The sequence below is a fragment of the Nanorana parkeri genome, unplaced genomic scaffold (assembly GCF_000935625.1).
Source record: "Nanorana parkeri isolate BGI_ZX_2015 unplaced genomic scaffold, ASM93562v1 scaffold514, whole genome shotgun sequence".
NCBI lineage: Eukaryota > Metazoa > Chordata > Amphibia > Anura > Dicroglossidae > Nanorana > Nanorana parkeri.
In genome coordinates, this window is record NW_017306782.1 from 271,210 (window position 1) to 284,256 (window position 13,047).

Here is a 13,047-nt window from a genome sequence, read left to right on the forward strand (position 1 = left end):
ATATCCCACTTTAGACTTTCCCATATTATATAATTACCTCCTGGGATTAAAATGGATTAAATCAGGTTTTTGTTGCTAATCTATTTTCGATAGTACACCATGTCTAGATGGAAAAAAACCTATATAGATCTTCAAAATTGTTACATACTAAATGACCTGTGGAACCTTGTTTTAACAAATATTCATATCCTTTGTTGGGAAAATCCTAAATAAACTCTGGGGTGCAATCAGTCATCTTCTAAAGTCACATAATGAGTTGAATGGAGCCTACATATGAGACCCAGGAGCAATCCAATCTGGGATGAAACTCTGGAAGACTTGTCAGGATTCAGTTATAAAATCAAAAAGAAATCTTAGATTTCTGAACACCCCCAGAAGCAACATTGAATCCATTATTAAAAATGTAAAGAACGCAACTGCCACTCTGCCTAGAAAAGGCTTCTCATCAATGCTCAATTACCATGGCATTAGACAAGGAAGGCAGGAATTAGGCTAACCGATGCCCTATGCACAGCCCAATAATGGTGGCCTCTCAGCCATTGCGCCTTCTTCCCCTCTGATGTATTTCTGAACATTCTGTTTTATTACTTTGGCCCTGTAGCCAGAAACAGCTTGTATTTCTCCCTGTGACTTCATCACAAGATTCCTAAAAGTTGTGCAAGGGCAGCTTGCTCCTGGCCCCCAGACCTACATCTTCAATGAGTCCTTTCCTAACACACTGTGCGCAGGCTCTTGGGGGTCAAGGCAGCATGACTGTTTTGCTGGAAACAAAATCAAGGTATGCATGTGGAGTGGGATGGAGAAGGATGCAAAATAGTTTGAGTTCTGTAGTCCAGAAGGTGGGTCTGCCTACATTAGTGGGTATCTCCGTGCAAAGAAATGCACACTGCAGAAAATTTGAAGCACACTGGATTTCTAGCAAATCAACAGCTACTTTTCTGTACTTTTCAAAAGGATATTTGGTTTCAAAAGGATATTTTTCGCTCTTTGACATACACATCAACTGCAAAATCTTTAAGAGTCCTAATCATAAATGTTTTTACACATGTTCACACAATTTTTAGCAAAGATTCACACGTTTTTTATTACTTTCCAGTGGAAACTGTATGAATCCTGAGTGAAAGTTGTTTGAATCTTGTGTGAAAACATTTATAACTAGCCTGCACAGTTGTGTCATTCATTCACAGATCTATTCACAGAATCTGTAAATAAAAAAAACTCCCAAAAAACTGCAAGGTCCGTATCTGCCACAGAGGTGATGTCACTGCACTTGAAGTCCGTTGATAACTTCTTCCATCTCCATAACTTAAGATCTGTACCTAGGTACAGACTTGGGACTGCAGGAACAGTCTGCTAACAGTTAAGCTCCAATGCCAAAACTTAATGAATTCACATTATTTCTTTTTGGAAATATGGGCGCTTTCATTAACTTTTTGCAAAAAAAAGTAGACTATGCCTTTAACGCCCTTCCTAAAGATTTTAGGGCAAAATAAAATCTAGTATTTTCAAGCCAAACTTTTAAACTTTATCACTCATCATGTCAAATAATAATTTTTTTTTTTTTAACCGCATATTATGTTGAGTGTGATAGTGGCTATCCATTGGTGCCCTACTATGCTTAACGGTTAAAGCTACCGTTTAGAGAGAGCCATTGCTGAAAAACCCCCGTTGACTTTTTTCAAAAGGCATATTAGAAAAAAAACTGTAAACGTGGAAATATGTTTTCTAGTTTGATGGCACCAAAATTCAACTTTTGTGTCCTTAGTACAAAACACTATAGCAGAAAGACAACACTGCTTATTGCAGACTATCTGTGATCCCCACAGTAAGGTATAGCAACGTTAGCAGTAGCATCCTATTGTGAGTATGCTGTTCATGTGCGGTGTCTGGAAAAAGATTTAAAATTTAGGTCAAGATGGGACATAACCAATTCATGGAGCTGTGAGGCTGGGCAGATCACTTCTAAGCAGGGCAATAACCCTAAACACACATCCACTGCTACAATGGGGGTTTAAGCCTGGAAAATTGCTGTTTACCAATGGTTCCCATCCAACCTTACAGATATAAACTGGGCAGCGAAGAGTTTTTTTTCCGCTCATTTATTTTTTTCTTTACAAAACTACAAACACATTATAAATATGCTATAAACAGAAATTATACATAAAATCAAGGTAAACACAGTACCGTATTAAAGCAACTGGAAATGTGCAATGTACTAATATGGCTGCATTCAATATAACATTCCCTCAGTGAATACTATGCAGCATTTCTTGGGTCCAGATGCACAAAGCTGGCATAGACTTACCCCAAAAGACTTTAACTGTTATTGTGCCTGTGGTGGTTTTGCTTAGTAGAGGTGGATAATTACTGATGCACCTTGTGAATGGTAGTTTTTCGTTTATTTTGCTGTTAAGCAACATAAGGAAAAAAAACAAATTCCGCCTATAGAGTATGTTGAGTAAATCGAATAGTAAAATCCAAGCAAATCGAATTAAATTCCAGATTTAACACTGCAAAATGTGAAACAATCCATGGGGGTGAATACTTGTGCAAAATGCTGTAATATTACTGTGAAAGGACAGGCAGTGTGTCATTCTAAAAGAAGCTATGAAAACATTCACTCCTAAAATGGCCAGCAGCAATGTCTGGTGTTGGGTGGTTTTATTTCATAGAAATTCATCATCTCCTGAGACTGCTGTAACAAAACTCACTAGTAACCTGTTGGCTGACATCCCAGGAATAGTATTCCCTCCTAATCCTACTAAACATCACTGCTGCTTTCAACACTGTGGATCATCACGTTCCCATCCACACACTATTCAGTCTATGTGCCCTCTTTTGGACTTTCTGCGGACTTATTGACAATTGGTCCAAAGTCTCATAACCTCAAACCCCCTGTTTATTAGTTGTTGCTTTATATGTTGTAGGACCTCTGATCTTTTCACTTCCACACATCTTAAAACAAATGGGTATCAGGTTCCAATTGTATTTGGTCTTGTAGGCTAGCATATATTGTTTTATTTTATTTTATTTTTTGAATTTTATCCCTATTAAAAAGGAGACCCAGTAAAGTTGTAATCGGCATGCAATGGAAAAATATATTGTGCTATAAATGTGTAAATTCTAAGCTCAGCTTATGAATGAGCTGCAAATAATTACATTTTTTATTCAGAACTTGGCAACTTTAGTGTAAGGTTTCATTCCTTTTAGATGTGTTGATGCTTTTACCTCCTTTAGGGATACTATGCTCGCTGCATCTGGATCCCAGGCCTTCTTTGAGGCAAGATGAGACATTACTGATGTCTGCATTGTCTGCACCTGGTAGTACATATTGCCTCGTCTGTTGAATGCAGCCATATTAGTACATGGAGTGCCTTCAAAATGTTAATTTATTTTATTACAAGTAATGTGTACTAACAGGGTGAATGTAAATAAAGTCTCATCCTGTATATAAACTGGCCTTGTTTTTCATGTTGGCACCACTGCCATCACCAATGGAGAAACACAGTGACTTTGCTTAGTGCATGCCCTCAGCCCCTTAAGCAACACATACGTTTTCACTGAACAAGCAGTTTTTTTAAAGCCCTGTGATAGAATAGTACATTTTAGCAGTTTTATTTTTAGGACAGAGAGTACCTCATTTGCAGTGCTATAATGTAATTTATTAACACAGCTGATTGGCTGCTGTACATAGTCTGGTGATCCTGTGGCTGTGGAGAATGAAAAAGGGAATACAAAATCCTTTTTTTCCCAGTTTGACCAGTCATAGGTTTTTTTTTGTTTTTTTTTAAAGTGTTGCTTAAAGTGACATTAAACCTTCTTTTTTGTTAAATAGGGGCAAGATTAAAAATAAATAATTAATTTTTGTTTTAAACTTTTCTATTTTTCTAGTCACATAAAAATAATACATTCCTTGATAACCATGATGCCTTTATTATCCAGTTGATGCTTCAATAGCTGTAATTGTTTCTTATTTCTAAAAACCTTTAACAAAACTTTGAATTATAAAAATAAAAACTTGTTTACTGCTTGTTACGGATATGTAATTGCTCATGTTAGGTACACTTAGGTTAGGTTATACTTTGAATCATTAGTGGGGCATCTCCCCAGTACAGTATGCATAAAATGAACATAGAGGCTGAAGTCCTGCCTATAGTCTTTCTTGTTGCAAGTAAATGAGGACAATAGGTAAAATGATAAAACAAATTAATTTAAATTGAGTGAAGTTCAACACGGTGCCAGTGTTTCGTCATGTGTAGTAACATTTCAGATTATTTTCTTGTTTCATGGATCTGCTATAAATTTTTTTAAAAAGGGGATTGGAGATTGTTTTGATATTTAACAATAGCTTGTAGACCTGAATTAATTCAGCTGTGTTAAATAGTACCTGTAGTATCTGAAAAAATGTAGATGATTCTATAGCAATTTCACTGAAATAGTCATGCTCTGTAACTTGTCAAAATGAAATATGTCAGGGAGGAAACAGAAGAAAACAGAAACGCATAGTACAGAATTACAGAATGGGATATGTATCTTTTCCCTGCTTGTTCTTTGAATCACATTAAGGGGGGGAAAACAGCCAAGCCAAGAATGCATGATGCAAAAAAGGAAAAAGTAAGGGGTTTTTTTGTGTATGTGTGTGTGTGTATGTGTGTGTGTGTATATATATATTACTGTTGCATCTCTTTGTTTCATTCATGTCATTTTCTGATTAGTTGGCTATATATCAAATGTCATTGGTCATGAGAGTCATGCAAATTACAGTTACCATTGTTTTCTGTATAAACGTCCGTTCACACCTTACTGCAGCGCATAGTAACGCACAAAGTACGGCGTAATAAGTTGGGGTGTCATTCATTTTGAAATATACTTTGTGGACAAAACAGATTCTTGTATTTCTTTCAGTGTCTGTTCTCCGTTTTGCTGAACACTAATTGTTTCCCACACTTCTGGAGAAGAGCATTACACATAAATACACAGCTGAAAATGTAGCTGCACCAAAAGGTGGTTTTGTTCCCACCAAATACTCCCTGCCAGTCTTGAAGAACTCCAGACAAACTTTTTTTTTTAACCCTTGCAGTGGGACTACCCCGCACTACAAGGGGTTAACTGCATGTTTTTGTCTAGGTGCTAAAAAAAAAAGTTGCTTGCCTTAACCGTTGAGCTGGCTTGCTCTTAGACCGGCCCTTCCAGCCCCTCTCCCCCTCCGTTGCAGTGGTCTAACGTCCTGTAAATCACATTCTATACACTGTGGATAGATGTGAGGACACAGATGAACATTCCAATGCTGTAGCATAGGAAGAGAGAGGCTTCAGAGACCATAGAAGCAGGGAGCCAGCTCAACAGTTCGGGTGAGTATAACCTTTTTTTGTGTTTTTTTGCACCGTGCTAAAAACAAGCAGTTAACTCTTGTAGGGCACGGGGTAGCCCTACTGCAGAGGTTAATAAAGGTTTTGCCTGAAGTTCTTCTTTAAAGTGACATTAAACTCAAGAATCAAACCTTCGAAATTCAAGTACCTGAACTATTAACAGAAATGTTTCTTATTTGTGTATCACTCAGCTGTAGACACTCAAATCAACTCTGAATTGGTGCGGACACTGTCCTTCCTTCTGGAGGGTGGCTAATTTTCCTCCCCATGATCCCTGTGTGTGTTGTAAAGTAGCCACCGCTCCAAGCTCACTCCTGTGATGGACTATTGGCTCTGCGATGTGTCACTGCCACCAATCTCTTGTCAAAAATGCGTCCTGCACTCTATTTAGTTCTGTGGAGAATTTGCTTTGCCACATCTTGGACTTGAATTCTCTATAGAACGGAATCTAAAGTACAAAACACGTGTTTGGAAGATTTTGTCAAGCAGCACTGGCCAGTATCTCAATGTATCGGGGACAGAGTATAAGATTGGGAAGATGCTGTGGTTTACTGCAACATAACTATAACTGGTAAAAGCTTTGCAGAGGCTTGTTTTACATATTGCTATTATACAAGCTGAAGTACTTATGTGCAAGGCCTAGATTGGAGATTGAGGATGATGTTTCAATATATCAGTATGAGCAATAACACACGTGAGATGTTTAAAGCTATTTCCATGCTGAATGCATTTTAATCCTTTAGAAAAGAATACATGAAAGATCACTGTCTGTTTTGTTCTTTGTATTAAATGTATATATTTCTATTATATTAAATGTCCCAAAATGGTTTCTATATTACATTGTCTCCTGAGTTTTAAATTATCCTTTGGTTCAGTGTGGCTGACTTCACAAAGAATTGCATACTCCAGATACGCTGCTGTAAGGTCAGTGGTATAGGCCTGTGCTGCTCTGGGGATTTGCAGTATTTAAGCAGATTGCAGTGTGAGAAAGTGACGCTTCCAGTCTCCGAGAGGAAACATTGACATCTTCTTGAAACGATGATTAAGCCTACAAAGTCTAGACTTGGTTTCTAAAACTATAGATATTTTACGGCCAGTTCTAAACACAATCATTATCCTTTAATTTGTGCTCAGGGTAGCTGCACTCTAATTGCTGGAAGAAAGAAAAGAAAGTCCTGCAGCAGAGCGCTATTAGGCCACTGAGAATTGTGAAAGGCCCCAGCCCATGTGGTGTGTATTAGAGCAATGTTGGTAATTTCACTGCTGCTAACTTAAAATCCTCCAGGGGGAGTTAATTACAGGAAAACCATTCCAAATATCAATAAGCTGCATATTTTCCATGACAAGGGGTTTCTCGGCTCAGGTTGAACAATTGCAAAATGTTGCACATATGCTACCTTAACAAACTGGAATGGTGTTTCATTTCTAGCAGTATTAGGGGCTCTCCTCCTCCTCCTCCTCTCATGGCAGACTTGTAGCTTTGGGGAGTTTTATTTATGTAAAGACAAGTGTTCTCACGAGGGGGGTGGACATTTTTTCCTAGCACCTTTTGACTGAAAGTTTGCAACACAGGCTTGTACAGACTGCTTTGTATTGTACTGATAGCGCCTTCAACAACAGCTATTGGCTGCTGGGGGATCTGGTCTCCAAACATTCTGTATTGAAGGTCAAAAAGAATTACTTGTGAAAAAAAAAAGAAAATATTTTGTTGAACTGCAGGGTGTTGTGGCATTTGATGAATAGCAGTAATACTTTAACAATTAAGTTTTATTTTGTAATGAATTGTATGCATTTCAAGATTGATTTTGTGCACCTCAATCTGAATGCACAGTCATGTGTTTTTTGTTTGTTTTTCTTCTTTAAAGTGACTGTTTTTACTTCAGTTGTGTCATATTATGCATAACAATGTGGGAAATGTTGACAACTTGAGATGTAGAGATGTTCCAGCATGCTGCAAACTTCTTTAATTCATATGCATCTTCAAGTCCGCATTACAAATCATGAATAGAATGTGTTGATGTGTGGCAGTCAAATATTTCAATAGTAGTAGTCGTAATTGATTTAAATACAGGATCTGTCAGGGGGATACCCATATACAGCAACATCCAAAATCTTGCTGCCACAGCTGAATCTCTGGCTGTTTTTACAGTTAACGTTTAGCAATTCATAACAGTGCTGTAGCTTGCTGGCCCCTTCCTACCTCTCGCACATTCATACTGGTTAGTGACGTTACCCAACCTAGAGCTATGGTCCAGTAGGAATGTGTGGGGGCGGGGCTTAGTAGCAGGTTCTGACTGTAATTGAAAGTGCCACAGCTGTGCCAGGTAGAGTGGTCTGAGATTCAGCCATGACAGCTTTTAGTCGTGATTCCCCCCAAAAAAAATCACTTTAAGACCTGCCTCTGAATATCTACTGGATATAATATCTACTTAAACAACATTTAATATGTAAAGTAAAACTATTTAAAACTGTTCCCTTATCCATTCCTTTTAATTATCCTTTTTATTATAGGACATTCCTTTAGAGTAATCATGTGAAGCAAACAATACTGCTGAAGAGCAGTTTTCTCATCTGTGTTATTCTTCACGTATGTTTCTGCATTACTTGAATTATGGTCTTAGGAAATTTACAGATCCTCAACTTCTGACCCACCTGCAGATAAGCCACACCCCTTTAAATCTCCACCATTCAGCAGCCCAGTGCCAACAACTCAGGAGCCAGTTAAGTCTTTGCCATTGGGCTGTTGAATGATGGGGTTAGGGCTGAGGTGGGGCTTCCTCTTGACTTGGCTCAACTGGAATGCAGAACCAGCTTTGAATAATAACTAAAGTACTAACAGGAAGAAGGTGCCAGTACTTCAGTAGCATTGTAAACGTACACAATGTTTAGGGCCTCACAGATTTTGTTAACTCATTAAGGCATTTTAAATATTCATAATTCAGAAAAAGATGCAGCATCAAAATAGTTAAGTCATATTGCACACTGATACTATATTTATTTATTATTTATAAATACAATTATATGCAATTGACTGAAATATTTCTTGACGTGTTGGCTTTTATGATTGAAACAGTACCTTCTACCTACACCTATCTATATGGTGCACTGCATGGTGGACATTTATATACCCTGAGAAAGCGGACGGACAATTTCTGTGCTCTGTAAAGAAAAGAAAAAAAGCCTGGATCTATTTATTTCACAAAATCGTGAAAAATATACACACTTGTGCATTGTAAGCAAAATACACTTTGAAGAAAATACTTTTGTGTAAAAAAAATTTGCATAGGGCAGAAGGTTCCCTGTTTTCAACCATTTGACATTTTCCTATAACTATACCATGCCAGGGCCAGTAAATAAATTAATTCAATGTATTTACCTTTGGGTAGATCCTCATAGGGCGTGGTTGTTATACAACAATCAAGGCCAACATGATGTTCAACCTCATTTTGTTTACTTTCTCTGTGTACCTGTTGTAAAAAGGATTTGTTGTATCCCTTAGTATGACTTTAAACTTGATGAGTATCACTTTACTTGTTACATACTTGTAGATCCAGAAGAAGATGCCCTTGTGAGAGGAAAACAATCCATCAAGAGCCAAGTTCTAGGAGGGCAGAACACAGAGAGCGATAGCCTTTTGGAAGGGGATGATGACACTTTGTCATCACTGGAGGAGAAGGACCTTGAAAATATGACAGGTAAACTGAAACCTCATCTTATTGATAGAAAATCCCTTCATTCACTACTTGTCTCTGTCTGGTATATGCTTTGTTTTTAGCCATTTCGAAATAAATGTTGTTCTTTTAACCATCTTACATGACATTTAAACACTGATTTCTACTCACCTTGACCAGTCCTGAACTCCAAGAGTCTTTGTATGCCAAGTGCCAGACATCAGTGATTGTGCTCTACAAGCTGCCGACCAATTCTCTGATCCTGTTTAATAACATGCTGACATCCTTTCCTGATTATTTTTTTTACACAAGATGCCACATTCCACTTTCACCTTCAGGCAGTTTCGAACAGAAGGTCATGAGCATGTGGAGAGCACTGCCACTAAAGTAGACTATGTTCATTTCACAATGCCCAAGACAGCAACAACTTTAAATACAGTCCTGCCAGAGCCTTGAATTCTGTGTATTCTGTAATGTCATCTGCAACACTCCAAGCCTCTGACAATAAGAATATTGATAATCATTTAATCTGTTTTGAGTTATTGCTTATTATTAATACTCTGGAAGTACACACTCTGAATTCAAATCTACAAAAGGAATGAACCCCAGACTTGACACTAAAGTGAAATTCAGAAGTCTAAACTGGAATATAGTGTGTGCTGAAATTGTCATATTTCCCTTTTACACAGTTATTGCTGCTCTTGTACTGGACTCAAGTCCATAAAAGAACACATATATATAATTTGCATCTCTCTGAAGGTATAATTTCATAACTATGAGGATGCAGAGTCCAGAGCAGCCAAAAAAAGATTACTTTACTGCAGCAGTACCAGGGCTCTGTCATTTTTTTTTTTTCTCCAATAAGCCTTCTTTATTTTCTGATCATTTGCTCTGTTTAGAGATCCACATTTCTAATGTATCTATTAACTGAAGTGCTATCTACGTTAATTATGGGCACCTTTCTATGTGGCAGCATAAAGATGCCACCTTTTCCCCTGCTTCGTTACATAGTGTGTATAGATGTGTATATATATATATATATGTGTGTGTATATATCACACACACATACAGATTATTTATGTATATCTGAATTTAAACGTGTGTAGCATATTCCAGCTTGCTAGGTTAGAAAACAGAGAACATGATGTGATGGGAGGAGGAGGATCGGCATGTCAGGAATATGGAGGATCAGACTTCTTCTAATAAACCAGGGAAGCCATTTTAGAATGTTGTGGTATGTAATAGTCACTCCTAGTGCCTATAACTAGTAAAACTAAACGCGAATGCTGCAAGGGAGGGTCTTCTGGTGGAAATAAAAGGTGTGTGGCCTGTAAGGGATCTAACTTTACAAATGAGAGGAGTTAAACCTTTACATATGAATGATAATATGCACGGATTTATTTAGGGGTCAGGGTGAGCTGATCTCTATAACACATCTAAAACCGATGGGGAATAAATACTCCGGGAAGGGTTACACTGAGCTCTAGAGCAGTGCAACTACAGGGATTTAGCTGAAAGTCTGAAACGCCATCTGATAATAGCAATAAGTCATATTTTTAAAATATGTTTAAACTTAATTTACTGGATTAACAGAGGGTTGGGGAGAATTTGGAAGGGGTTGAGATGCATCCAAAAAAATGATCTGACATTATCTTCCACTTGAGAGGAATACAATGATACTGTAATAGAGGTGACAGGGGTTTAATTACATAATCCTGACAATGGCAATAGGATTAAGAGGTAATCCTCAATAATAAAGTGATGTGGCTTGGAAATGAAGTGTAAATTGTCTGCCCCCTCCCCTCCTGGACCAGGCTGCCCTCTCCCTGCTGTAATTGAATGTCGGGGAGTGATTGGAAAAATGTTATTTCGCCTCTGGATTACATGCTAATGCTCAGGGTGCAAAAGAACACAGGGCTGCTTATTTCATTCATTTGTGAGGCCGAGCGCTGGGAAATCAAGGCAGCTCTTGTAGCTATCTGCTGCCCATCTGCAAACACAATGTATCTGTACACAGGGAATAGAGGGCAGAGGCTGCTCTAATCTCAGCAGAGCATCTTCCTCATTGTCCAAATGGCACACATGAAGATTGATGGCAGATTAAAGACACTCACCCGTCTACCAATCGATGGAAATGACAATTCATCTGAAATTTTTTGGCAGTAATTCACCAAAATCATTACCTGGCCCGTGCTCCTCATCCCCCAGCACTATATTAATCCAGAATTTCCATGTCACTCAGGCACTGAATAAAGAGATTGTTTCAATGCAGAAGTGATGGCACTGAAGTATCCAGTTGCGGATCGATGGATGTTGCAATATTGGAGGCTTTCTGTATGTAAATTGGATAGAATGGGTAATGCAGCCTCCTCCATAGAAAGGAGGCCGGTGTAATGTCATTATTTTAATGTGAATGCGACGAGTTGGAAAGAGCCCCACAACCCTCAGGCTGCATATGTGATGCTCAGTATTCAGCTAACATCATACACATAGAACCATGAATGCCTTAACAGAGACAAATACATGCACTGACATCATGATTTCTGCAGTGCACACCAGACTTATAAATAGAAAAATAGTCATGTTCTCCCTAGTAACCAATCAGGTTTCAGCTTTCATTTTTTAACTTGCTCAGGGAACATGCAGCATGGCTGGTTATTTATGAAGGCTGAGGTGACAGTGGTGCTGATGCTGTCCGAAACAACCAGTTGCATTATTTGTTTTACTTTCCAATTTGATAGATGAGAGCTGATTGGTTGCTGTGGGCAACACCTCCAAGCCTGCTGCCCTTTGCACAAATGGACCATGAGGAATCAGGTTGCCACTCTGCCCTGCCTTAGTCAACCCATATGGCTTAAATAGGCCAGTATGTGACAACACTGCCCATGCTCAAATTAATGAACAGCAAATTAAATATTAAGGTTGATGTATCAATTTATGGACGTGGGTATACTGTATTGTGCTCAGTGTAGTAGCAACACACATGGTTACACACTAGTGTCTGCTTTTGTGGCTCTGTATTGTGAAATGAATGGGAGTTCTGCTCTAGGGGTCTCACACAATTATTTCTTGGCAGGTCCGGTGAGCCTGAGCACTCCTGCTCAATTAATAGCTCCCTCCATTGTGATGAAGGGTACCCTGTCCGTCACATCCTTTGAGCTTTACTTTGAGGTGGATGAAGATGATCCCAACTTTAAGAAAATCGATCCAAAGGTAAGAGAGGGACTGGTCTTTTGCCTCGGTGGCCAGGACCCCATAATAAATCACTCTGAAGCTTTGAGCACTGCTGAAAACCTCTAGCAAGGCCGGCAAACTCTTGTGCTAATACCATACGTGTATTATTACAGTGTACACACACTTTTTTTGTCAAATAGATTCGCCTTGTGTCAAAATTTACACCGATAGCATGTTCCTGAGCTGTTGCCTCTGAATATGAACGTGAAGCAGCTCCAGAATTCTGTGCATATAAAGGGTTTACATATGTATGGGCAGCAACATGCGAACATAAGTGAGTGTTTCCGTGTAAATCTGCATTGTCCTTATACTAATACTTCCTGCCCTGTGTCTACGGAGGGGATATTGGCTGGCACAGCTGACACTGCCCCGGGCCTCTGCTGGCTGCATCAGCTTTATAATCATCCACGGTTCACTGCCTAATATTCCCCACAATTCAATATTTCGAGATCTTTCATTCCTACATTTATCCCACAGTTACATTTTGTCTTTTAACATCTCATAGTCGCCTGATTTTCTGATATATAATCGGTGTGTTCACTTATTTTGAGGCACAAACCTTGCCAGGAATTTGTAAAACTATTGTACACTAAACTATAGCAGTCTTTGGACTGTTTAAGAGTAAGAGAGAAACAAAATTGACATAGCGAGAGAGAGTGTGTGTGTGTGTGTGTGTGTCTCACTTGAGAGTGTCCATGTTGCAATGCGAATCATAGAGAATCAAGTGAACTTGTGTTCATATTTTAATGTGCAAGATTATATATATATATATA

General features: G+C 38.6%; 1 protein-coding gene across 1 annotated transcript in view; it reads left to right on the forward strand.

Annotated features, from left to right (window-relative positions):
* Nucleotides 1-13,047, forward strand: part of LOC108790936 (lipopolysaccharide-responsive and beige-like anchor protein) — a 493,639-nt gene that overhangs the window by 262,190 nt on the left and 218,402 nt on the right. Inside the window, exons 38-39 of the mRNA XM_018561299.1 lie at nt 8,918-9,064; nt 12,117-12,253. Of these exons, the coding sequence (XP_018416801.1) occupies nt 8,918-9,064; nt 12,117-12,253 (284 nt within the window). The remainder of the gene's footprint in view (nt 1-8,917; nt 9,065-12,116; nt 12,254-13,047) is intronic.